This window comes from Oryx dammah, unplaced genomic scaffold (assembly GCF_014754425.2).
Source record: "Oryx dammah isolate SB20612 unplaced genomic scaffold, SCBI_Odam_1.1 HiC_scaffold_26, whole genome shotgun sequence".
Classification (NCBI taxonomy): domain Eukaryota; kingdom Metazoa; phylum Chordata; class Mammalia; order Artiodactyla; family Bovidae; genus Oryx; species Oryx dammah.
Window position 1 is genome coordinate 62273273 of NW_024070210.1, and position 25090 is coordinate 62298362.

Below are 25090 nucleotides of genomic sequence, written 5' to 3' on the forward strand. Positions count from 1 at the left end.
GGGAGGACCTCAGGGCTCCATATCTCCTCTAGAGCTACTGTGAAACTTAGATGCAACTGCTGTATTGTTCACTGTTCCTTCTTAACCAGTCTACTTCCTTCACTCTCCCACGAGTGTTGAAGACAATTTCCATTTTCTGGACACATATCTCTGTCTTAGGGTTTCTCTTCCAAGAAACCTGACCTAAAGCAAATACACAAATTCAGTCTATATTCAGTAATATAAAGAATATATATTAAACATATTTTTAAAGGATATATATTTCTATATCACTTAAACTATCATATATGTATATATGTATATGTACATAAAGGTATAATCTTACTTAAAATATTTTTTTGGCCATGCCATTATTTGACTTGTCTAACAGAAATCTTGTTTTTTGGCTTATTTGGTTTTATTTGTTTACTACTTTCACTATTACATCTTTTTTAGATTTTTAAAATAGTAATAAAAATAACAGACAGAAATGTCTTATACTGTACAGGAAGGTAACCCTGCGTATTTGTTTTTAAGTATAAAAAAAATCATCCTGGAGTTTTCTGAAATAGAAATTCCTAAACATGGGTGAATCTAACAGGTAATTCTGCCAATACAATGTTCTGTAAACCATTGTCATAGGATTGGATTCTCACCTGAAACTCAACCAAGTCAGGGAAGAGCATGTTTAAACGATTGTTCAGCTTTGGTCTATTCTGACTGCAATTATGGACACCACTACCTAATGTGAAAAGAGCTAGGGATGCATCAGTGAATGGAAGTTGAAAACTACAATACTATTAACTATTTAGAACCCAAAGAGCGTTATCATCGTTACCCTGTTTCTCATTCAAATCTGTTTTGTTCCAGAACTTTCCAGCTTCAGATTTTTTTAACAATATAACACAGTTCATATCTCTAGAAAGAAACTGTAACTAATAGAAATTATGTTTTGAACAAGAGAAAATAAGTTGCTTACAATGGACTCACAGTACTTTTTTTTCAAGCCACTAAGATGGAATCCAGTTCATCAGTCTCCTGTAGGGTTTGATTTATATGTAAAAGGCCTAATCATCAAACAAGAGACCATTTGATGGAATTTAAAGACCTTTAAACATTTCATGGTAATGATGCTGTGATCCCTGAATACTCCAGCTTATTAAAACCAGGCATATATTCCTGTACAGCTAATAGAATGAATATAAACTGAAAGTTCCTACAGCTTTTCCAAAAAAACAGCAATTGTTCTCTAAACTTTCACTACCAAAATTAGAGGCCATTGAGGTAGCTGTGAAAAAGATTCTAATGTTGGAAAAAAAATAAGAATATTGCAAAACTAGATATCTAAATAGGGCTGTTAAGCAATTCATATTGGAAAAAAGCTTTTTAAAAACTGGGTAAATTTGGAATTTTGTTCTTTAACTCCTTAAGGAAGCACTTAGTTTTCCATTTTAGTTGCCTTTTTATTATTTTAACACATAATTATAAACTTGTGTGTGTGTTTATTTTAGTTGAAGTATAATTGACATATAGCATTATATTATTTGCAAGTATACAATATAATAATTCCAATTTGCATACATTGTAAAATGATTGCCACAATAATTCTAGTTACTGTCTGTCACCATACAAAGTTACAGATTTGTTTTCTTTATAATAAGAACTTTTATGATTTATGCTCTTAGAAAGTTTCAAACAAGCAATACAATTGTTTTAAAGCTAATACATTCCTTGATTTCTTTTTCTCCTAAGAACCTGGGATATGCTGTATCAGAGGTTGGTAATCCGTGCAGACTATGGCCCATGAGCCAAATCGGCTGTGGCACGTGCATTTGTAAATGAAATTTTATGGAACTCAACAACCTTCATCTTTCATTCATTTACCTGTTGTCTTTGGATGTTTTCCCATTATAATGATAGAGTTTATCACAGTTGAGATAAAGCCTGTGTGAACCACAAAGCGCAAGATATTCATAAATTGTTTCCAGAAAATATAGGTTAAACCTTGTCATGGATACTGGAGAAGGAAATGGCAACCCACTCCAGTATTCCTGCCTGGAGAATCCCATGGACGGAGGAGCCTGGCAGGCCATGGTCCGTAGGGTCACAGAGAGTCAGACACAACTGAAGTGACTAAGCACACACGTCATGGATACCCCTTTTTTAAATTAATTTTTATTGGAGTATAGTTCCTTTACAATATTGTGTTAGTTTCTGCTGTATAACAAAGTAAATCACGCATATATCCCCTCGTTTTTAGATTCCCTTCTCACAGAGCATCAAATAGAGTTCCCTGTGCGCTACAGTAGGTACTCATTAGTTATTTCCTACATTATTGTTATACTCATTAGTTATTTTATACATACTAATGCATATGTATCAATTCCAGTCTCCCAATTCATCCCACTTCCTCTTCCCCTTTTGCTGTCCATGCACTCGTTCTCTCCATCTGTGTTTTTATTTCTGCTTTGCAAATAGTTTATCTGTATCATTTTTCTAAACCACACATATAAGTTCTATTATATGATATTTGTTTTTTTTTCTTTCTGACTTACTTCACACAGTATGATATTCTCTGGGTACATACATGTTGCTATGAGGGGTATTGTTTAATTCTTTTTAATGACTGAGTAATATTCCATTGTATATATGTACCACATCTTTATCCATTCCTCTGTTGATAGACATTTAGGTTGCCTCCATGTCCTGGCTATTGTAAATAGATCTGCAATGAAGATTGTAGTGCATGTATTTAATATGTTTTTGAATTATGGTTTTTTCTAGGTATATGCCCAGGAATGGGTCATTTCATAGTTCTATTTTTGTTTTTTGAGGAACCTCTATACATTTCTCCACAGTGAGTGTAATCAATTTACATTCCCACCAAAAGTGTAGGAGGGTTCTTTTTTCTCTACACCCTCTCCAGAATTTATTGTTTGTAGATATTTTGATGATAGCCATTCTCACTGATGTGAGGTGATACCTTATTGTAGTTTTGATTTGTATTTCTCTAATAATTAGAGATGTTGAGAATCTTTTTGTGTGTTTGTTGGCCATCTAGATGTCTTCTTTGGAGAAGTGTCTATTTTTTGGTAGATCTTCCCTTCATGTTTTGACTGAGTTGTTTATTTTTTTGATAATGAACTGCATGAGCCGTTTTTATATTTTGGAGATTAATCCTTTGTTGGTTGTTTTGTTTGCAAATATTTTCTCTAATTTGAGGGTTGTCTTTTTGTTTTGTCGATGGTTTCCTTTGCTGTGCAAAAGCTTTTAAGTTTAATTGCATCCCATTTGTTTACTTTTGTTTTTATTTTCTAGGAGATGGCTCAAATTTACATCAAGAGTGTTCTGCCTCTGTTTTCCTCTAAGAGTTTTACAGGATCTAGCCTTACATTTAGATCTTTAATCCATTTTGAGTTTATTTTTGTATATGATATTAAGGAGTGTTCTAATTTCATTCTTTTATCAATAGCTATCTTGTTTTCCCAGCGTAATTCATTGAAGAGAATGTGTTTTATCCATTGTATATTCTTGCCACTTGTTGTCATAGATTAGGTTACCATAGGTGTGTGGGGTTATCTTTGGGCTTTTTATCTTGTTCCATTGATCTGTATTTCTGTTTTTATGCCAATTCCCCTACTGTCTTGATTTCTGTGGCTTTGTAGTATAGTCTGAAATCAAGAAGTCTAATTCTTGTGAATCCTTTCTTTAGGATGTATGTAAAACAGCAAAATTTAGTTCCAATATTCAGTAATAGAAATATTAATCATTTTAATAGTACCTTCTGCTAGTACATTTTAAATCAGCCAATGTGGAATATAAAATCTGAGATGAAGGAAAATTTAATCTGGCACAAGGTCATATTTTCTTACTACAAAGGTTATAATAATTTATAAACATAAATTATTTTATTTTTTAAATATATGTTATGAATAATTGGAAAAGGAAGTATGGTAAAGTTAAGAATCAACTGAGATGCTTGGAAATTTTTTCTATGACTATAATTCATTGGCTAACCTCCTGCTTTTTTTCTGACCTCTATCTTGGAACTCTGTTTTATGTGGCTGTTGACAATGTATTAGAAATATGTAGTCATTTGTACTATTTCAGCAAATAGAGATCTTAAGAAGCAACTATTCTTTCTCATTACCTTCTATCACTGGAAATTTCTCTGCAAATGAGCTCAATGAACTCAATGAAAAAGAGTCTAGATAAAAGTAATACATTCAATTAAGAAAATTAATATTTGGTTAAGTTTTATATGTTCAGTACTTTAAAGCCATATAACTCATTACACTATTTTTATGTTTTCTAGATTTGGATGACCCAGTAGTAACTGTTCATCAAAGTATAGGTGAAGCTAAAGAACAGTTTTATTATGAGAGAACAGTGTTCCTCCGGTGTGTTGCCAATTCCAATCCACCTGTGCGGTACAGCTGGAGACGTGGCCAGGAGGTATTACTACAAGGATCTGATAAAGGCGTTGAGATTTATGAACCCTTCTTTACCCAGGTAGGAACTGATGTAATAGTATTTCCACCGCACTGCTGGATATTTTCCTAACTCTGGCAGCATTGCAATACTTCAAATACTTTTCTGTTTGAAAAGATAGGTTTTTTTTTTTTTTAAGCAATATATATTTAGTTGAAAGATCAGAGGACTCAAATAATGAAAAACAATTTGTTTATTTTTCATGTAGTAGCTACACGTATCAAGTTACTTCTTGAGAACAAGTTAAATGAATATGTCTTAAATATTTCTTTGTCCATAGGTTTGGCTGGATTTCATGCTAAAGTCCATAATTATACATTTGCTGTCTGCTTTATTTTCTTTTTTTGTGAGAAATATTTCTTATAATATTCTGATTTCCACATTTGCAATGGTAAATTCATTTTAAGAAAATGAAGAAATATATTTGAAATATATTTGGTTTTGGTTTTAAGGGGAAAAAAATCTATCAAATTTTCTTTGTTCTTTTTTGATGTTGGCTTAGTTTAAGAATAGAATCATAATTACATAAAAGTTAATATATCTTGGTCATCAAAAACTTGAAGATTTGAATTAATTTTATATAGCATGCATGTAATATGGAACATTCTTCTGTAATGCATTTTTTAAAATTTTATTGAAGTGTAGTTGATTGAATTAATGCTTCTTGAGGAGACATGGAAGTGGTGGGAATTTTTGAATGCTGTAATTATAAAGATATTTTTTGACATTGAGAAAAGAACACAAACCTAACTAACAAAGAAAATATTTTAAATTAAAAAAATGTACTTGAAAAATTTTCAAAATAATTGTGACTATTATTTTTTTAATTATATAGGTAACAAGAATCTGACTACACTGTTAAAGTTTGAGGCATCAAATGTCCATAAGGAGAGAAACATATAACTAAATTTAAAATACTGTAAATATTCTAACTTCAGAATGTTAAAGATTTTTACATTTCACATCCCAGCTCTCCAATAATATAAGATTATCCTGAGATTATAAATTCCCCATCATCCCATTTTTATTAAATGCAGCATTAAATACATATTGCAGTTCATTATGAAATTTTTACTAAAATTCATTATTTTTAGTTAGCAAAATAACTTAAAAATTTGTTAACACTATTTAGTATCTTGATGTCCCTAAGGTTTAGAAATCTGAATAAATGATCACCTATCATCTATTTGCTTCTTCTATTGTCAACTTCTTTTAAAATATGGATGTTGTTAAAATTCAGAAAGCGTAATTTTCTGTTCACATGATATTTACCATACTAAGGCAATTCTAAACACATATTCACTAGGTACTGAAGCACCGTAGGCAGCTTCTTACTTGAAGAAGAGTCTTGTCACTTAAAAATAAACACATGGGTCTTGCCCAAATTTAGGGGAAACTTTTATGTTTTCCAAGTAATTAAGACTTTGTTTTAAAGTTTTAAATAAGCACAATCAAATGTTTCATTCATTCCTTTAAATTTGTTGCTGTTTCTGTGTTAGCAATTCAAAAAGTGTATCTTAAAGAAGCTCTCAGACTAGTAGCTGTTGATTCTGCCTTTTAAAAGTTACTTATTTTCTCTTCCTTCATTATTTTTCTCCCATTCTTTATGAGAAAAGCAACTTTTTAATTTGAACATTTCAATACTGATACTTTCTTTGATGTGAATATTATACTGTGCTGCATAACACATGCTTTTTCTGCTTTTTACTGTACTTGGAACTCTGCTGTTTGGACCCTCCAAATTAATTATCTTAAAAAAAATGTTTAAGAAACAAATTGTTCTTAAAATTCTGTACTCTGGATTCTCTGGCTGTAACTGATAATTGCCAATAGCGTATAATTTTAGCTTCCATTTTAAAATGTCTTTCCTGCCTTTGGTTACTTGATTGTTTTATCTCTGCTCCTAAAATGGCTATGTATTTATATCTGTCTTAAAAATTATGTAGAAGCAAGAAATGCTTCAATATTTTTTATGTTATATATGTACTTAATTTGTTAATATTAAACGTATTTTTTGTAGGCAAGATTGATAAAACTCTCAAACAGCAGCACATGGAAAGTACTTACGACCACAGGGACTGTTGGCTTTCTCATGGACAAACGTTATTAATTGTCTTTCTTCGTACCACACAAGCTGATATATTGCACACAAGTCGAAGTATTGTGGCCTACAAGACCATTTTTGATCTTGTTCCACCTTGTTCTTGCTTATTTAACCTCCTATACCTCATGCACTGTTCTAGTCACACCCACTACAGACATGCCCAGGGTCTGCATGTTCTTGATTCCTCCAATTAGAATGCTCTTTAGATAACATGGCAGGGATCTTCTTAACACTGAGAACTCACCACCTGAGAAAGGCTTTCCCTGACAGATCTATCTGAAGTAACATCTCTTCCCTTTCAGGTACTCATCTCTAAAACTCAGTTTTTTTGTTTTTATTTTTTTCTACAGCACTAAAATTATAAATTTATCTTATTTGTATATCTGGACATAAACTCTTTTCAATAACTCACATGGCAACTGACACATGGAAGAATCTCAATGAATATATTGAGCCAATATTCCCATGAAGATGTCTGGATTTTTAACTAAGGAATGTGTGCTTAGTCACTCGGTTGTGTCCTACTCTTTGTGACCCCATGGACTAAAGCCCACCAGGCTCCTCTCTCCATAGAATTCTCCAGCCATGAATATTAGAGTGGGTTGCCATGACCTCCTTCAGGGGATCTTCCCAGCCCAGGGATCGAACCCAGGTCTCCTGCATTGCAGGTGGATTCTTTACCATCTGAGCCACTAGGGAAGCCCAAGGAATAGTTAAAATTATTAGTAAATCCTGAAACACTCTCTGTAACTCTTACTTCTTTTTCCCCACTAAAGGAAGCTTAGTGAAATGTGAATGAGAATATTAAAATTAAATCAATTTCAGTGTATTTAATTTCTGAACTGTTGATGATTTCTTGTTGTAATTTTTAATTGATTTCTAGTCTCATTTCACTGGGTGGGAAAGTTTCAGTCCTTAGAAGTTGAGACTTGCCTGGGATGTATTTCCTTGAATGATCCTTATGCACCCACAAATTGTGATTCTAAAATTGTTGAGTTTCAGTTTGGTCACATTTGTTAATTTTGTTGTTTGTGTATTCTACATATTTCCTGATTTTTTTGTGACTGCTGTTCTAAAAGCTGTTGAGAGAATTTAGTTAATGTCTATGACTTTGACTGTGGATTTGTCTCTTTCATCTTTGTTTTTATCAATTTATACTTTTATATTTTGAAAATATATTGCTAGAACTTGCAGAATTAGAATTTTTATATCTTCTTAGTGGCTTATCTGGAGTAGGAAATGGCAATACATTCCAATATCCTTGCCTAGAGAATCCTGTGGACAGAGGAGCCTGATGGATCCTATCCACACAGCGTCGCACAGATCAGACATGACTGAAGCGACTTAGCATGCATGCATGCATTGGAGAAGGAAACGGCAACCTGCTCAGTGTTCTTGCCTGGAGAATTCTTGGGACAGAGTAGCCTGGTGGGCTGCCGTCTATGGGGTTGCACAGAGTCGGACACGACTGAAGCAGCTTAGCAGCAGCAGCAGCAGTGGATTATCTGAGTGTATTATTTTTCTGATATTATAGCTTCCTGGTAAGCTATCACTCAGAAATGTACTACTGGCAGTGTTTCCTGCCTTATGTGTTTTGTCTGTCATGAATTTAACTATATATACTTTCCTTTGGTTGGTGGGCCTCTTTAGAGCGTGGGGGAGAGTAATAAATATTCATCTCTTTACTTTCAAACTTCATCTTTGCAACACATTGCTTATAACCAGAATATAGATTTTTGTTGTTGTTTTAAGCCAGTGGAGCTATCTTAATTTTTAGTACATTTAATCCAATGACTAGTATTGATTTTTTTTTTTTACCATGTTAGGCTCTTCTTTTATTTTACTTCTCTTTCTTCTTGCCTTTTGGGTTGATCAGATATTTTAATTATTCCATTTTTATCATCTATCTAACTAAAATTTAAAATTATCTTAATAGCTTTTATTGGTTACCTAAAAAAATTACACCATGCATGCTTAATTATTTATTACTTTAGCACTTCTTCAAGAATGATAGAACTTTAGAATAACTTAGAAATATCTACCCTTTTATATTTTATGCTATTTTTTGTCTAGTACTTTAACTCTACATATATTTTAAAATCAACAAGATTTTTTTTGTTCTTTGAAAAAATCATTATTCATTTAAATTTACCAATATATGTCCTTTTTTCCATTTTGCATTGATTTATGTGTAAGGAAACATTTGAGCTTCAGTTTTTGCAGTTGGATATACATGTGTTCTAGAAACATTTATTGAAAAAGTCTTTCTTTCATCACTGAATTCCTTGGCACTTAAATTGAAAATCAGTTGCCCCTTTGTATTAGAGTATTTCTGAGCTATTTATTCTGTCCAATTGATTTATATGTCTGTCTTTATTTAAATACCACACTGTGTTAATTCCTATAGCTTTATAACAAATCTTAAAATGAGAAAGAGTAAGTCCCTTAACCATGTTCATTTTTTCAAATCTGTTTTAAATGTTTTCACTTCTTTGTATTCCCACTTAAGTTTTAGGATCATCTTGATTTCTGCGGAAAGTGTGATAAGATTTTGAGTGAAGTTTTGTTGAATCTGTAGATCAATCTGAGAACAATCTGAGATATGAAAGATATAGAGTGGAGGATGATTGATATTGGCAATGTATTAATACCAAGCAAAGAAAAATCTAATCTGCTCCATTTTGGTTTTACCTCTCTATCATGTGTAGTATTGTTCTATGAAAATTCAAAGGTATATGTAAGATTTTTCAATACCGTTTAAAAATTTTTTAGATACTGCTTTGAGTATTTTCATGTATATATGGATATTTATCATAAATGCATAGGAAACTAATCATTTGTTTAAGAAATTCTCAAGGGTTTATTTAAAACAAATACCTCTTGGGTTAAGGGGTGCGTGCATGCTCAGTGACTCCTTTGCGTCTGACTCTTTGTGACCTCATGGACTGTAGCCCACAAGGCTTCTCTCTCCATGAGGTTATTCCCGTCAGAATACTGGAGGGATCTTCCCGACCCAGGCATCAAACCTGAGTCTCTTGCGTCTCCTGCACTGGCCCGCCAATTCTTACCACTGTACCACCTGGGAAGCCAGTTTTTGTTTTTCCAGTGGTCCATAGTATTTTTACATTTGTGCAGGAAACACAAATGCAGATGCTGACTAAACTATCTGATACTACTATCTGATACTGTAAATATGTGATCTGTGCGGGCTAGTATGAAAATAATAACTGGTTAGGCTTGCTGTATATGCTGGCTTTTTAGAAAACAATATACGACCTGTTGCTTTCAGAATTCTGTATCTGACCATCAGGGCTGCCATTCTGAAGTTATGGTTGAGTCCACAGTTTGTTCAGGAGGGGAGGACACATGTGATAACATTACTACTTTCGTATAATTGTAAATATAGGGAATTATAGAATAAGCTGCTGCTGCTGCCAAGTCACTTCAGTCGTGTCCGACTCTGTGCGACCCCAGAGATGGCAGCCCACCAGGCTCCCCGTCCCTGGGATTCTCCAGGCAAGAACACTGGAGTGGGTTGCCATTTCCTTCTCCAATGCATGAAAGTGAAGTCGCTCAGTCGTATCCGACTCTTAGCGACCCCATGGACTGCAGCCTACTGGGTTCTTCCATCCATAGGATTTTCCAGGCAAGAGTACTGGAGTGGGGTGCCATTGCCTTAAGCAGGATTTCTCTAAAAGTTATCTTGTATGAAAAAATTAGAAATAACACATTGAGAATTCCAGGGCTCATTCCAGCCTCTAGGGCACATTTTTATTATACAGACACATAAGATGTAAAGAACATTATTTACAAGGAAAGAATATTTATTAACCCATGAATTTATTTGATAACAAACAGCATTCTCTTTAGTAACTTCTAGCTGCATTGGAAATTTGGAAGCATGGTGACCTGTGATCAACCAGGAGGAGAAAGGAACACAGTAGATACAGCTTGTGGTCTTTATTTTTACAATGATAAAACAAACATTTTATGTAGATTCTAATTTACAAAGTTAATCATACCTAGTTGTTTTTCCCTACGTTGAAAGGTAACCCAAACATTTCTAAGTAACTATTCAGAATTGTGTAATTGAAATGAAAGCATCAATTATTTGGGGTATATATCATAGTTGCTTTACATTTAAAATTAACTTTGCTTTGTATCCTTAAAATGCTTCCCAATATTGAGAGTTTTTTTTGTTTGTTTGTTTGTTTTGTTTTTTTTTTGTTTGTTTGTTTTTTGCCTTCCTGTAATGCCTTTGCAGTTCTTAAGGAGATAGGAATGGTATTTAGCAATACTTTTCTTTTTGCTTATCAGGCTACTGTGTATGTATATGTATTCTTATGTGTTAATGATTTCTTAGACTGTTGTTTCCCAAAAACAGCTATGTGTACTTTATTAGGAAAAAAACTTCCCATTTTAGTTTTGTTTGTTTTGAAGCACTGCAGTGATATTTTAATTTATTTTCATAGACCCTAAGGCTTCTGTGGCTACATAGTGTAAATAAGATCCAGTTAAAAATGATTGAGATCTGTTTCGTACAAGGTTCAGGCACCTCTCTATCAGAGATACAGAGGTTACTAGTCAAGGCTCCTCCTAACTTTGATATTACAGGGAGAAATCAAAGAGAACATTCAAGATGGAAAGCAATAGCATATATAATATACAGAACGATGATAATATCTTCAAAGATTGGCCATCCCTCTGGTTGGCTGGAATAATGATTGGTATATGGGGGCAACAGTGGACCACAAAGCTGGAAAGATATATTGGGACTATATATACTCTGGATGGATTCGAATGACAGATCATAATCTGCTTATTTTTAATATTAGAGAATTACATTTGTTTTAAAGATATTATGTTTTGCAGTTCAATAACAATGTCTTGTTTTTAATAAAATAGAATTTCTAAGATAATGTGATATATCTGCCTCACATGCATGTTCACACTAAGTTAATAACTATATCAACTTAAATTGAATATTTATTTTACCATACAGTAGAAATACAGAACCTTGACTGTACCTTTTTATAGATCATGCTTCCAGAATGAAATTGATCTGTGTTCCGGAGGCGGATATGAATTAATAAGCATATAAGTCTAAGAGGAATAATTATGCTTTTCATACTTGCACTCACTTAATACTGAGTATGCTGGACAGCATATATTGTTATCTGTTTAGAAGTAAATAAATTAATTAACTTTTAGAGCTAAAAAATGAGTGTGAATTGATTTTTTTCTTTTTATTAATATATGAAAGTAAATATTAAAAGAAAGTTCAAATTCCTTTTCTAAGTAAAATAGCAATACTGTTTCAGGTTATGGGTATTATTTCATTAGGCAATAATCACCTTTGGTAAGGGGCTTCCCTTTATTTATTTAAAAAGTAGTTTTAAAAGTTTAAATCTACATGTTTAAGTAATCTTGTGAATATTAAAGAAACTTGTACTTAAATTTTACAAAATACACGTATTCTTGCTATTTCTCCAGAGCTTTTATAAAGATGTTCATGACATCATCTTGTGCATTGTAATTACACCATCTAATTGCAAGACTGAACATATTTACATCAATTATGTAATTAGTTATAATTAGGCTAATTAAACTAATTATACAATTAGCCAATGATTAACTGAAAATTCCTTTTTACAAATCACAGAAATTCATATGAAAATATAAATCATTTTAGTTCAACCCAAATGATTCTCCATTCATATGATAGCTTAACCTTGGGAGACGGTGGACCTAGAAGTCACAGTAAGTTTTTTCTCCATTCCATCAGTCGTTCTCATGTGTTCACTTTGCTGCTCTGATCTGCATAAGAATTAACTAGGATATGCTATACATAAACCATTATATTTATTGAACCATATCTGTTGGTCTTTAAAGGGTAGGAATCATCTCAAAAGTAAAGTTTTAAAAACTCACTATTACTATCAGTACCTAGTTTATAGTCTTTATTTTTAGATAACATAAACACTAGCAGCATTTCTAACCACAAGAACTTAAGTATATATAATATTTCAAGAATGCATTCACTACAAGAATGACCTCTTTATTTTAACAGCCAGAGCTTCATTGCTATTGGTTTGAATGTACTTGATTGTTTTCATCAATCTTTTGGGGCTTGTTTCCTATTTACCTTTGCTTGTTAATAGTGGACTGTTCAGTTCTTCTGTGGATGGTCCCTAACTCAGCTTCTTAAATCTATCATTCATCTTACCCTCATATTAATATTTTTTTCATTCTTACTATTAAAATTAGAGTCAACGTAGTTCAAAACTTTTTTACTGAATACATTATGTTCAGAACAATGAGTTGGATTTTCTCTTTTATTTTTTTAATTTTTATTGGACTGTAATTGATTTACAGTGTTGCAGTAGTTTCTGCTGTGTTTGTGTGTGTGCTCAGTCATATCTGACTATGCAATCCCATGGACTGTAGCTGTCCAGGTTCCTCTGTCCGTGGACCTTTCCAGGCAAGAATACTGGAGCAGGTTGCCATTTCCTACTCCTGGAGATCTTCCCAACCCAGGAATTGAACCTGAAGTAAACCATCTTTATGTATACATATATCTTCTCCCCTTTGGACATCCCTCCCACCTCCCATCCCATCCATCTAATTCGTCCCAGAGCACTGAGCTGAGCTCCTTGTGCTTTACTGTAGATTCCCACCAGCTATCTATTTTGCACATGGTAGTGTATGTGTGTCATTATTTCAATGACGAGTTTTCAAACTAAAAATCTCTTACCTCAGCGACAGTCTATAAAAGTATATTTTTCCTACAGGCTTTCTATTTTCTGAGTTAGTATCTTTGATCTAGTTATACCAGTTGTGTTTGCTTACAGGTTTATGTATGTTTCTTGTAGTTTGCATTGTATATTTATATCAATACTGCCTTTTCTACTATATAAGATAAGGTCACTTTAAAGTCCATCCTACTATTTGTGCAGTGTTTTGCTGAGTGCTGTGCTTAGTCGCTCAGTCGTGTCTGACTCTTTGTGACCCTATGAACTGTAGCGTGACAGGCTCTTTGTCCATGGGGATTCTCCAGTCAAGAATAACAGAGTGGGTTGGCATGACCTTATGAAACATAAGTGTACAACTTGATGTGATTTTTCACAGAGATCATATTTCTCTTAGTAGCATGAAGATAAAGACAGAACTTTTGAGCACCTCCTCTATGGTTGTAGTTAATTTTAAGTCAAAAGCTGGTAATCTCTCAAAATTTCATAGACAGGAAGTTTGGTATAACATTTGAAAGAATTTGAAAGAATTTACTTTCTCTGATACAATTTTTCTTTTTTAACAAAGATTAAGGAGAAGCAAGAGAGTTACCATGTATTTATTCTAGTAGTGCAAATGAAAATATCTAATTAAAAAAATAGAAAGAATTAGTTTCCAATTGATTATTAATGTGGCAAGTATTATAGAAAGGGGAGAGAAAGTCAGGGGAATGTTATAAGAAATACAACATCATAAGCAAAGGGTAGAATGTGTGTGGGGGGAAATGTGGTCTAATTTTCGTAGATTTTGTGTTTTTGTACATTTTATTTTTGAGTCATTAAAATTATATATTATGACTACCTTACTTCTTGTAGAATACGATCAGTGGGAAGACCAATTTTAAGTACATCCTGTCGATTAACATATATTTATTAAGCAATGATACAAAAGACTCCCTATTCAGTATTCTGAGTGATATAAGATGACTCTGCCCCTAGGGGTCTCATGATTCAGTTAAAGAACATGTTAGCACATTGAGTAATAACTTACAACCAAATACTAAATAATGAGTTATAAATAGATATTTTGGTATAAAAATGTAATAGAAGTTACAAAGAAAGAATTTACTTCTGAGAAGGTCAGAAAATACTTTGCTTATTTGACTCCATATGAATAGAATGCTAGATTTCTAATTTTAAAAAATAGATATGAAACAAGCAACGAAGTGTGTATAGCACAGGGAACTATAGTCAATATCTTGTAATAACCTATGATGCTGATGTGCACTTGAAACATTGTAAGTCAACTATATTTCAATAATATATATAATATATTTACAAAAAAATAGACTTTACAGAGTAGATACAACTTTTTTTTAAACTGCACTTCAGTTTATTGCAATGTAAAAAGATTCATATCAAGGAGTAGTTTTCTTTAAAAAAAACAAACAGAATTTAAAATTATGAAAAGTCATCTTAAAATAGTGATGAAACTAACTTGGTGTGAATAAATATTACATAAAAATAAGAAATGAATACATAATAAATAATTAGTTTGTGTGAGGAATAAGGGAAAAAAGTAAAATTTTTCTTGGACTGCATGGAGTCTCAAATGAGCCACTGAAGATTTTTGAAATAAACTTTCAGAGGAGAAGAACTATTTAGGGTTTTCTAGCATGACAGTTTGAGAAAGCAATGGCACCTCACTCCAATACTCTTGCCTGGAAAATCCCATGGACGGAGGAGCCTGTTAGGCTGCAGTCCATGGGGTCGCAAAGAGTCGGACACGACTAGCGACTTCCCTTTCACTTTTCACTTTCATGCATTGGAGAAGGAAATGGCAACCCGCTCCATTATTCTTGCCTGGAGAATCCCAGGGATGGCGGAGCCTGGTTGGCTGCCGTCTCTGGGGTCGCACAGAGTCAGACACGACTGAAGCGACTTAGCAGCAGCGTGACAGTGACATGATGATGACGTGTATGGTGGGAGCATGCAGAGTGATTAGATTAAAGTAGAACAGCAGTTCTCAATGGTAGGCAGCACATTACTTTAGGCAAAATAGACACTCAAGCTGAGTTTGTTAAATCCATGGTTGATGAGGGAGTACAGCAAATATCATGCCTACAGATTGCAAAGTAAAGGCCATTTATAAAAGAAAAACTAAAAAATGATCTAAGGCATTTGATGCCATTGAATGTGAGGTAATGAGAAACAGTGAAGTGTGAATTATGACAAGAGTCTTGAGTCTGGAATAAGGGGAAATGGTGGTGGTGATCATTAAAAAGTAGCAGAATATCAGAAGAGAAAATTTATATGAGGTGAGGCAGTAAGTGTAAGTAGAGTGCAATGAGGAGCTCATTGAGTTTGGTATGACCTTCTATGTCTTGCTGATGAAAATCTTTGTCAGGCAGTTATCAAAATATGTAGATGAGGTCAGAGGTCAGAGTTATAAATAGAAATGGTGGGAGAGGACATTCATGGAGAGGTCAAGGGGAATCCAAGAAAGAACAAATTCAATCTGGAAATGAGAGACAAGTCTAACTTGTTTGTTGGCAAAATATGAAGTGGCTTTTTTGGGGGTAGGAGCTCTGTATTGCAGGAAGAATAGAAGTCAGTAAAGGTAAATAACAATAAAAAGAAGAGTCAGAAAGAATTAGAAAAGCAAGATAGAATATTTTAAGAGATCCATATGGGATGTGGAGACACTCAAGTGCAAGAATGTAATGGCTAGCAAACACTGCAACTAAAAAGAAAGGAAAAATTGGAAAAGCAGGATTTCATTAATCGCAATACTGTTGGCTATTTTTCCAAAAGTGTGTGGGTTTTGGCTTAGAAATTTGTTAGGTATCTATACACACACACACAGAAGTCGCTCAGTCGTGTCCGACTCTTTGCGACCCCATGGATTGTAGCCCACCAGGCTCCTCGGTCCATGGGATTTTCCAGGCATGAATACTGGAGTGAGTTGCCGTTTCCTTCTCCAGGGGATTTTCCTGACCCAGGGATTGAACCCGGTCTCCCGCATTGTAGGCGGACGCTTTACCGTCTGAGCTGCCAGGGAAGTCCATCAAAAACACAGAAGAGTAGTAATAAGTTTCAAAAGGATGTCAGTTGAGACCTTTTATAGTTGAAATCTACTTCCTAGAACATAAATGCTAATTGAAACATGATAATGCATCAGATTGCTCTAGAAAAATAGTATTCGTAGAAGTTTGTAGACTAAAATTTGTATAATAGAAAATGAAATAAATGTCACCAAAATGTGTCTAAATTATTTTATTTATAATTTTTTACCTACACACAAGGTGTGTCAAAATCGCAAAGGTAATCTAAAGTATTAGAAGAAAGTGGAGAAGTATACACACATAAAAAGGAAATGAAGATTTATTAAGATTTATTGAATTTTAACAAAAGAGATTATTAGTGACATTGAAAGTTTCAGTGAAGTGTTGAAAAAATATCCAGAAAGTATGGATTAAATATAATTTGCCAGTGGAAACAGAAACAAAGAACACTGGCAGAATATAATCAATTCTATGTAAATAAAGAGATTTTATCGTTTAATATGCATCTGAATGGCACCATTTATTCTTTTATATATTTAAGAATTGTTATCACTGCCTGGCTTATTTTAGAATATTGACTATATTTATTAATGTCTATTGAATTCATATCAGGTGCCAAGCAGAAATAAATTCTGGGGAAATAAATATGTATAAGCAAAACATTGAGTGCTAAAATATAAGTATTCATAGTACTTTTAATTGCAAAAGAATGTGTTTAAAAAGTATCTCACCTATGATAAATCCTCTGCTAGGTGCTTAGGACATACTGCTGAGAACAAGACAGACATAATCCTACCTTCTTGGTACTTACCAGTAAGGGGAGAGTATGGCAGAAAATAAATCCATTACCAAAATAAGGAGAAAAAAGAAACTGTGTTATAACAAGGTATAAGCAGACCTCCCAAAAAGAGATTCCTCTTTTTCCAGAAAGTAAGGAAGGACTTACCTGTGGAAGTGAGGAGTGTTGGGATTGAAGAATGAGACAAAATTGGTTAGGCATAGTGAAGTAAGGAACCAGGCATGTGGCCACAGGAAGCTGAAGGCATTATGTGTAAGGCATTAGGAAAATGAGAGGAGACAGGAGAGGCGAGGAAAATGCAGGTCCAAAGGGTTGACAGTCATGTTAAGAATTATTATGTTTATTTTTAAGAACAATAACATGCCATTCCTTTGATTTAAGCAGAGAGAGGGCATAATCAGATTTCCATGTTGAAAAAAAAGTCCTGATTCTAGATTAGATGATCATATTTGCTTGGATTCTTAAGCTATACTAAGCACAATCAGAAATTTCTCAGCTGAATGTTGGGCTTAGAGCATTTTATTTAAATATAAATAAAAGAATGTTGAATATTGGATGTGTTGCAAGGTCAATAAGAGAATCTGAGATGGAGATACTATGAATATATGAATATGAAATAATAATTGAAAATCTAAGACTCCTGTTGCTAAAAAAGAAAGTGAGAGTAGATTTAGAGGAATAGACTTGAAGTCTATTTCGGGATATGTTGAGTTTTCTACGAGATATAAAAATAGACAAAATTGATGTAAAAATTTTGCTGTATACATTTGAAATTGAGACAATTCTGGAATAGAGATAAAGACTTGAAGAAAAGGGCAGGAATATAGGGCTTGCAGTTTAAATTCATCAGCAAGGATAAAATCATTTAAGAAATTTTATAAAGGGTGGTTAACTGTGAAACAAATAGAATTCCAGAGAATACCAACAGTCAAGTGTTAAGGGGAGAAAGAAAAGTAAAGGAATCTAAGCAATGACATTCAGAGGTACGAGGAGAAAGATATAGCATCTTGTTCAAAAAATTACCTGAGTCAACTGGTTTTAGTATAACATATTCTTTCTCTATGCTTTCTAACTAAGCACACTTTTATATGCATTGTATATAGATAATATGAAAGCTCTGTTATATATTGAGAACATGATTTAAATATAAATTCTAGAACCACACACACTGACTCTGTATATTCTGTGGGGTGTATTTGCATCTGCTTATACAGGAAAAATGCAATGTCTTTCATACAAAAAATTTAAGATATGATTATTTATCCTAGTGAGGAAAATAATGTTTTAAGGTGTGACTGTTTTAAGACTGAATTTTACCAATGAATGAAAGGAGTTAGCCAAATGCCTATACACACTGAAGAAGATTCATTTGACATTTCGAAAACACTGTGTACCTGCCTATGCTTTTTTTGGGGGGGAGGCGGGTGGTTTTTTCTTTTATTTTTTTTGGCAAATGAACAGGCCATGTCTTATGTATTAAATCACTAAGTATTCTGATTCTTTTGAATAATGTATGAAAGTATTGCAATTTTTAGGACTTGAATGAAGTCCTCAAGTAAAATAAAAGAAACACATGGTTCTGTACAGATGTTATCTGGAAAAATTAACATTTTGAAAATTGCTATACCAAATGAGATGTCATTGGGAGACATTTTTACCAGCTCCATAATTAAGTTACTTGTGAGAGGAACTATTTTGAGAGATGCATTAATAACTTTAGCTGGTAAAGAAAAGAATCCCAGGAGACCTTATTTGAATTGGGCAAGTTTTTTTTCATCATCTTATTGTTGTTGGTGGTTCTTTTTATCTTCTGAATAATTTCAGTGTTTTTGTATGGGCTTTTTGGTTCATCAAGAGTGGATAAGACATTTTTGGCAACTTGCCTAATTTGAATCTATCTGCAATTCTGCAGATTTACTCAGGAGATTTAGACTTTAAATTCCTGAAAGTAAAGTAACAAGAACAAAAATAATATAAAAACATCATGAATACTCTTTAAATGCAGTTTTAGATCTATCATCTGCCATTGCTCCATATACACAAAATATTTATGTATATAAATTTGATTATCTATCATTAAATTGACTTCATTAACTTTGTTCTACCAACAGTGTTTCATTTATTGTCTCATCTTCAGAATCCTTTTCTTTCATAACATTTCATGTTGAAGTCTGCATAGATTACACTGTTTGTTGAATAGACTCCATTATTAAGTACACTGTTCTGATCTTTGCATAATAATTTGCATAACTACCACCAGAAATAGATCCCCCCCCTTAGGAAGCCGGTTTGCAAAGAAATTGTTATGAATTTTCATTGCTGTTTGTTAGTTTTTATCTCCAAGCACATTGCAGTATGATTTTTAAATGCAATATATTTTTAAAATTTAGGGCATTTTTCTTAAATAAATGACAATCTTCCATATTCTCATAATATGATTTAAAATATAATGTCATGATTCATCCATTTATTAATTCGGTTACCACTGACTTTTTCTGATGACTTTTTCTACATTTTCAGGGTGAAACGAAGATCTTAAAACTAAAGAATCTTCGACCACAGGACTATGCTAATTACAGCTGCATTGCTTCAGTGAGGAATGTATGTAATATCCCTGATAAGATGGTGTCATTTAGACTTTCCAATAAAACAGGTATGGAACTACAATCTGAATGTTTTATGTTCCTTATCCACAACAAATGTTTTAAAAGTCTCTATAACTTTTTAACTGACCAAACGATTTCTATAGTATATGTAGGAACAGTGTCTTTTCTTTCCAGAAAATTCTGTGACACATGAAAAATTTTTTATAATTCGAAACTGTAAAATTTAACTGCAATAGGATCCCATGTAAGGCATTTGTTTATATAGCAAATCAAATTATTATTCCTTAAAATAATGCTTTCCTAGATATCACAAATCAGCCTATATTTTGTTCAAAGAGATTTCAGAGAAATACCAGATTTTTCATATGAAAATTTATGCTCCAAGTTGCTAAAAGTGTTTCGTGATTCCAAAGCTCAGTAAAAGAACCTTTCCCTTACTCTGTTTCATGTCAAGAAAGCTAATTGGTAATTTCAGGTAGGTATTTTTAGGAAATTATTTTTGTAGAAAATGTCAAAAATCAACAAGATTTCCACTTAAGTTAGCCTGTGTTTAGTAATATAGACCTCAGAATAATTGCAAACATGTTGAGAAGAAATGCTTGAATGAAAAAGCAAAGAGAGAGCATGTGAATGAGATACTTTTATAAGTTATTATATTAAAAAATCACCATAATAAATTAGAATTTGAATGGATTTTGAGAAATTTTCAGTGGCAATTAATGAGTTTTTGATCTTGTGTTATTATATTAAAAGTATAGAACTTTAAAAAGTGCTTTACCCATTAACAAAAACCTTGAAAACTGTAGGTTTTGGTGTTCTTCAGTTTAGGTCCTGGGTCTGCCACTTATTAGCTCTTATTAGATCTTGTTGAGCAAGTTACTTTACTCTTCATTGCCCCAGTTTCCTCATAAACTCATAAAGTTATAGGAAGGGATTTATGAGTTAATGTATAAAGAATATAGGACACACTTATTTGTTCCTCTAGTGAGGAACAGTGAGCTAGTAGTCAGCAACTCCATGTACTCATTTGGTAGAAATATTAAATCTAGGGCTTTTTGGAAAGATGAAAATTGTGTGCTCATACTTTGACCTGTAAAAGGTCAGTTTTCATTGCAATCCCAAAGAAGAGATGCCAAAATGCCAAAGAATGTTCAAACTATTATACAATTGTGCTCACTTCACATGCTAGCAACGTTATGCTCAAAATCCTTCAAGCTAGGATTTAGCAGTATGTGAACTGAGAACGTTCAGATATACAAGCTGGGTTTTGAAGAGTTGGAGGAACCAGAGATCAAATCGCCAATATCCTTTGGATCATGGAGAAAGCAAAGGAGTTCCAGAAAATCATCTACTTCTGTTTTGTTGACTATGCTAAAGCCTTTGACTGTGTGGATCACAAGAAACTGTGGAAAATTCTTAAAGAGATGGGAACACCAGACCACTGTATGTGTCTCCTGAGAAACCTGTATGCAGGTCAAGAAGCAACAATTACAACCAGACATGGAACAACCAACTTGTTCAAAATTGGGAAAGAAGTACAACAAGTATATTGTCACTCTGCTTATTTAATTCTATGCAGAGTACATCTGCTTTTTTAACTTCCATGCTGGGCTGGAGGAAACTCAAACTGGAATCAAGATTGTAGGGAGAAATACCAACAACCTCAAATATGCAGATGATATTACTTTAATGGCAGAAAATGAAGAGACCTCTCGGCTCCATCCTGGATGCCTGAACCATAGTTACTCCATTTTGATTTTTAAATGCACCCTTTTTGTTAATGATTAAAGCAAATGTATAGTGCATGTTGACAGATGATAATACAGGCCGTTCTAGTTCAAGCCAGATCATGTGTAAGCCAAGCTGACTTCACCATATCTCAATGTGTGTGAATATTTCTTCCATTCAGTGAAATGGGGAATAGCATAATAGTGGATATATTATTACTTATGTTACAGCCTTGCATTTGAGAAGTGCTTTATTAATTTAAAAGTATTTAATGTTTATCATTTCAGTTTATAACTACTGAGATGTAAACAGGTGGATTTTTTTAGTCACGTGTTTTCCCATCACCTAACACATAAACTGGCCTACAGCAATTAAAATATTTTCATTTGGACCTACTGTATAGCACCAGGTACTCTGCTCAGAACTGTATAATAACATATAAATGGGATAAGGATTTGAAAAGAATAGATATATATATGTATAACTGAATCCCTCTGCTCTACACCTGAAACTAACAAAACCTTGTTCATCAACTATACTCCAATATAAAATGAAAATTTTTTTAAAAATGAAATTTTTGATTTAAAAAGTATCCTCATTGGGTTGTTTTGAGGATGAACTGAAGTAAGACAAACAAAAATTCTTAAAGATTAAAGTATAATAAAATTGCATCTTTTTTTTTTAATGCTGAACATATGTATGATTTTATTACCTTCCAATTTCCACAGCTAAGAAGGGATGGAGACAGGCTTGGTCCCAATGTTTGAAGGGTTATTTTAAAATAGGAGACTGACTAGCTATTCAGATCTTTTTGTGAATCTGAGAAAATGAACTTAAATCTCAGCCATAGTGTTTTATTAGAAATAAATGATTTATCCTAAAGTGGACGGGAGAAGATTATCACAAGAAGTAATAGGCTTTCCAACTCCTAAAGTCTTGTAAAGCAGCTGGATGACTATTTCCAAGATAATTTTTAAAAATCATTAGCTCAGAAAGCAGATTTGACTACCTGTCCCATGAAGAACACAAGATCACTTTCTCGTCTATTATTTTTTAAGCAAAAATATTGTATATCTAGACTGAACAAACAAACTATTATTCTCTTTTATGAATATTTTGAATATTCTCTTTTATAAATATTTCACAACATTTAGATTGATAATCATTACAAAATGAGCTTCAGAGTTATGGTAAATAATTGAATTGAAAAATATAAACTAATATCTTGTTTGATTCTTTGTTGACTATAATCAGGATGTCATGTGCCTGGTGTTTTTCATATTCAAATCAGGTTTCCTTAAGCACATTTCCCCCCTGGTTGTGCTCAAAGTTAGAAGAGTCCATGAATTTCACATAAGTTAAGTTTTCATCATCTCCATGCAAATAGGTCTGTAAACTAACAAATAAGTCCATAGTTTTACTAACATCAGCAGATCCGAAGTCACCACTGCCATAACCAATATGAGAGTCAGATATTTTTAAGTTTTCCTTCTTATGAATCTCTAAATAAAAAGTTCTCACACTTCTAACTCTTAGTGTACACAGTGTCAAGGAAAATGTGTAACTTATTGAGGGAAAAGATATTCTAATATAAATACTGTAATGTTTGATTAATCTCCTTTGTAATATACTTAGGAAAGTATAACTTTGGAAATATTAATAATTTTGGTATAGAGATCAAATAATTTACTAAAAATGTATATTTTATACAGACAAAATTTCATTTTAACATCTTTATAGTCAAATAAACTTTTACATTTCAATCACTCTATCGACTGGACTTGCACAATGCCCAAATGATACAGCATGTGAAGATGGAAATAATGTCTACTGTGGATGAGGGTTTCTAAAAGGTTTTGCAGCAGAACAATTGCATTGTGTAGTATAGATTCCTGAGTCTATTCCACATCTACAGATTAGAATTTCTAGGGAAAGACCTGGCAATGTATACATTTTAAACATATATAAATGCTTTGGAAAACAAATGTCTTTATTGTCAGACTGTTTGCCATGAATCTCTTACGTTTTGTGAATAGAAACTTCCATTGATAAAAATCAATTTTCTAGACCTGCTTAAAAAAGCAACTGCTAGGTGTCATTTTAAAAGTCAGTGTCATCTATAGATTTACCAGTAATGTGTTTTCTTAACTTTTTTACTATGAATTAGCATCATAGTAGAGCTTGAAATTATATATCTGTCATGGAGTATCCAATCATTTGTTGGTCTCTGTTGACTACTTGCCATACTATGAAAAATTTTCAGTTATATAAATATTATTTATCATACTAATCTAGCTGTCTTAGACCTCATCATGAAAAATTCATAGAATTTTATAAAACATAAGACAGCATGTTTGTTGATTTTCAGTTGTCATAATCTTATAGCAGGGTCTAAAAATTGTTTTGATCCTTTTTCAACACCCTTTTGGAAGAAAATGAATATTACCTTTTGAGTGGTAAATTCTTAATGTCCTTGTATTTTTCAGTTTATTAAAATAAACCTATTTGAATTTAAAAATTTAGAATATTAATAAATGAAAGTATATTTTAAATTATCATAATTATGGTAACTAAACTGAAATTATGTGTATTTCTAACATGAGGACACCTATAAATTATAATAAAACAGATTTAATTTATTTTAATATATTTCAAGCACTTATATGTTGATGACATGATTTCAAAGGCAAATAAGAATTAAGCATTTTACTTTAGGATGAAATACATATTTTGTACCTACTTGGGAGGTTATGATGAATCCATAAAGAAATGAGACAGGTGGGCTAATTTTACTAAATTATATAGGTTTTCTGATTCAGTCTGCTCAAATTTGGCATTTATAAAATTATCCAATTAGGATATTTTCCATAAATGTGTTACATCTAGGAACCAAGTCATCCCCAAAATATTCCTGACTATAGAAATATGGGAAACATCTATATCCTCCTCCTCTTCTGCTTTCTCTCTTTCTTCTTTCTCCTTATTTTTTCCTCTCTAATCTGTCCCATTAAATTTTACCATGGAAAAACAAAGAGGTTAGGAAACATCTGTTCCCTTCATTATATAACCATTATCTGTTCTTATTACTTTATATAACCTGTAGAAAAGTTGTAATGCTCAGCAATTTCTGTGAGACCTAATATAAAATGTTGTGCATGCTGTGATCTATTCATGGTAGTTCTCTTCTATGTTTAGAGTAATTTAAATTATCTAAGTGTTATAAATAAATAATACTTCAGTTATTAGAATTTTATGGAGTTGTTTGTAACAGGAATAGTGTGGACATAAGCACCTTCTCCTGTAAAACAGTATATCCCATTGTCATATATAACTAGTAAAAAGATGAAAGGAAATGACTGGGGAAACTTTTCTGTCATCTGTACCTGAGTACTAACCTCATAAATATTTCTTAGCCATGTGTATATTTGAACTTCTTTCCATTAGGTAAGCTCCACAGGATCTAGCCAAACAGGTTATTAGCACCACTTATTAAAAGAGAAAGAAGAAAGAGAAGGAAGAAAAAGGAAAATAAATGGAAAAAAATGTTTTATTGTTTATATACTAAAATCTTGGGAATATGAATGCTTTAG

The 25090-nt window shown here is 32.7% G+C and overlaps 1 protein-coding gene across 1 annotated transcript in view; it reads left to right on the forward strand.

Moving 5' to 3' along the window:
• The window catches only part of MDGA2 (MAM domain containing glycosylphosphatidylinositol anchor 2), a 915731-nt gene that overhangs the window by 559012 nt on the left and 331629 nt on the right, over positions 1–25090 (forward strand). The window contains exons 4-5 of the mRNA XM_040226786.1: positions 4295–4491; positions 19687–19819. Coding sequence (XP_040082720.1) covers positions 4295–4491; positions 19687–19819 — 330 coding nt within the window. The remainder of the gene's footprint in view (positions 1–4294; positions 4492–19686; positions 19820–25090) is intronic.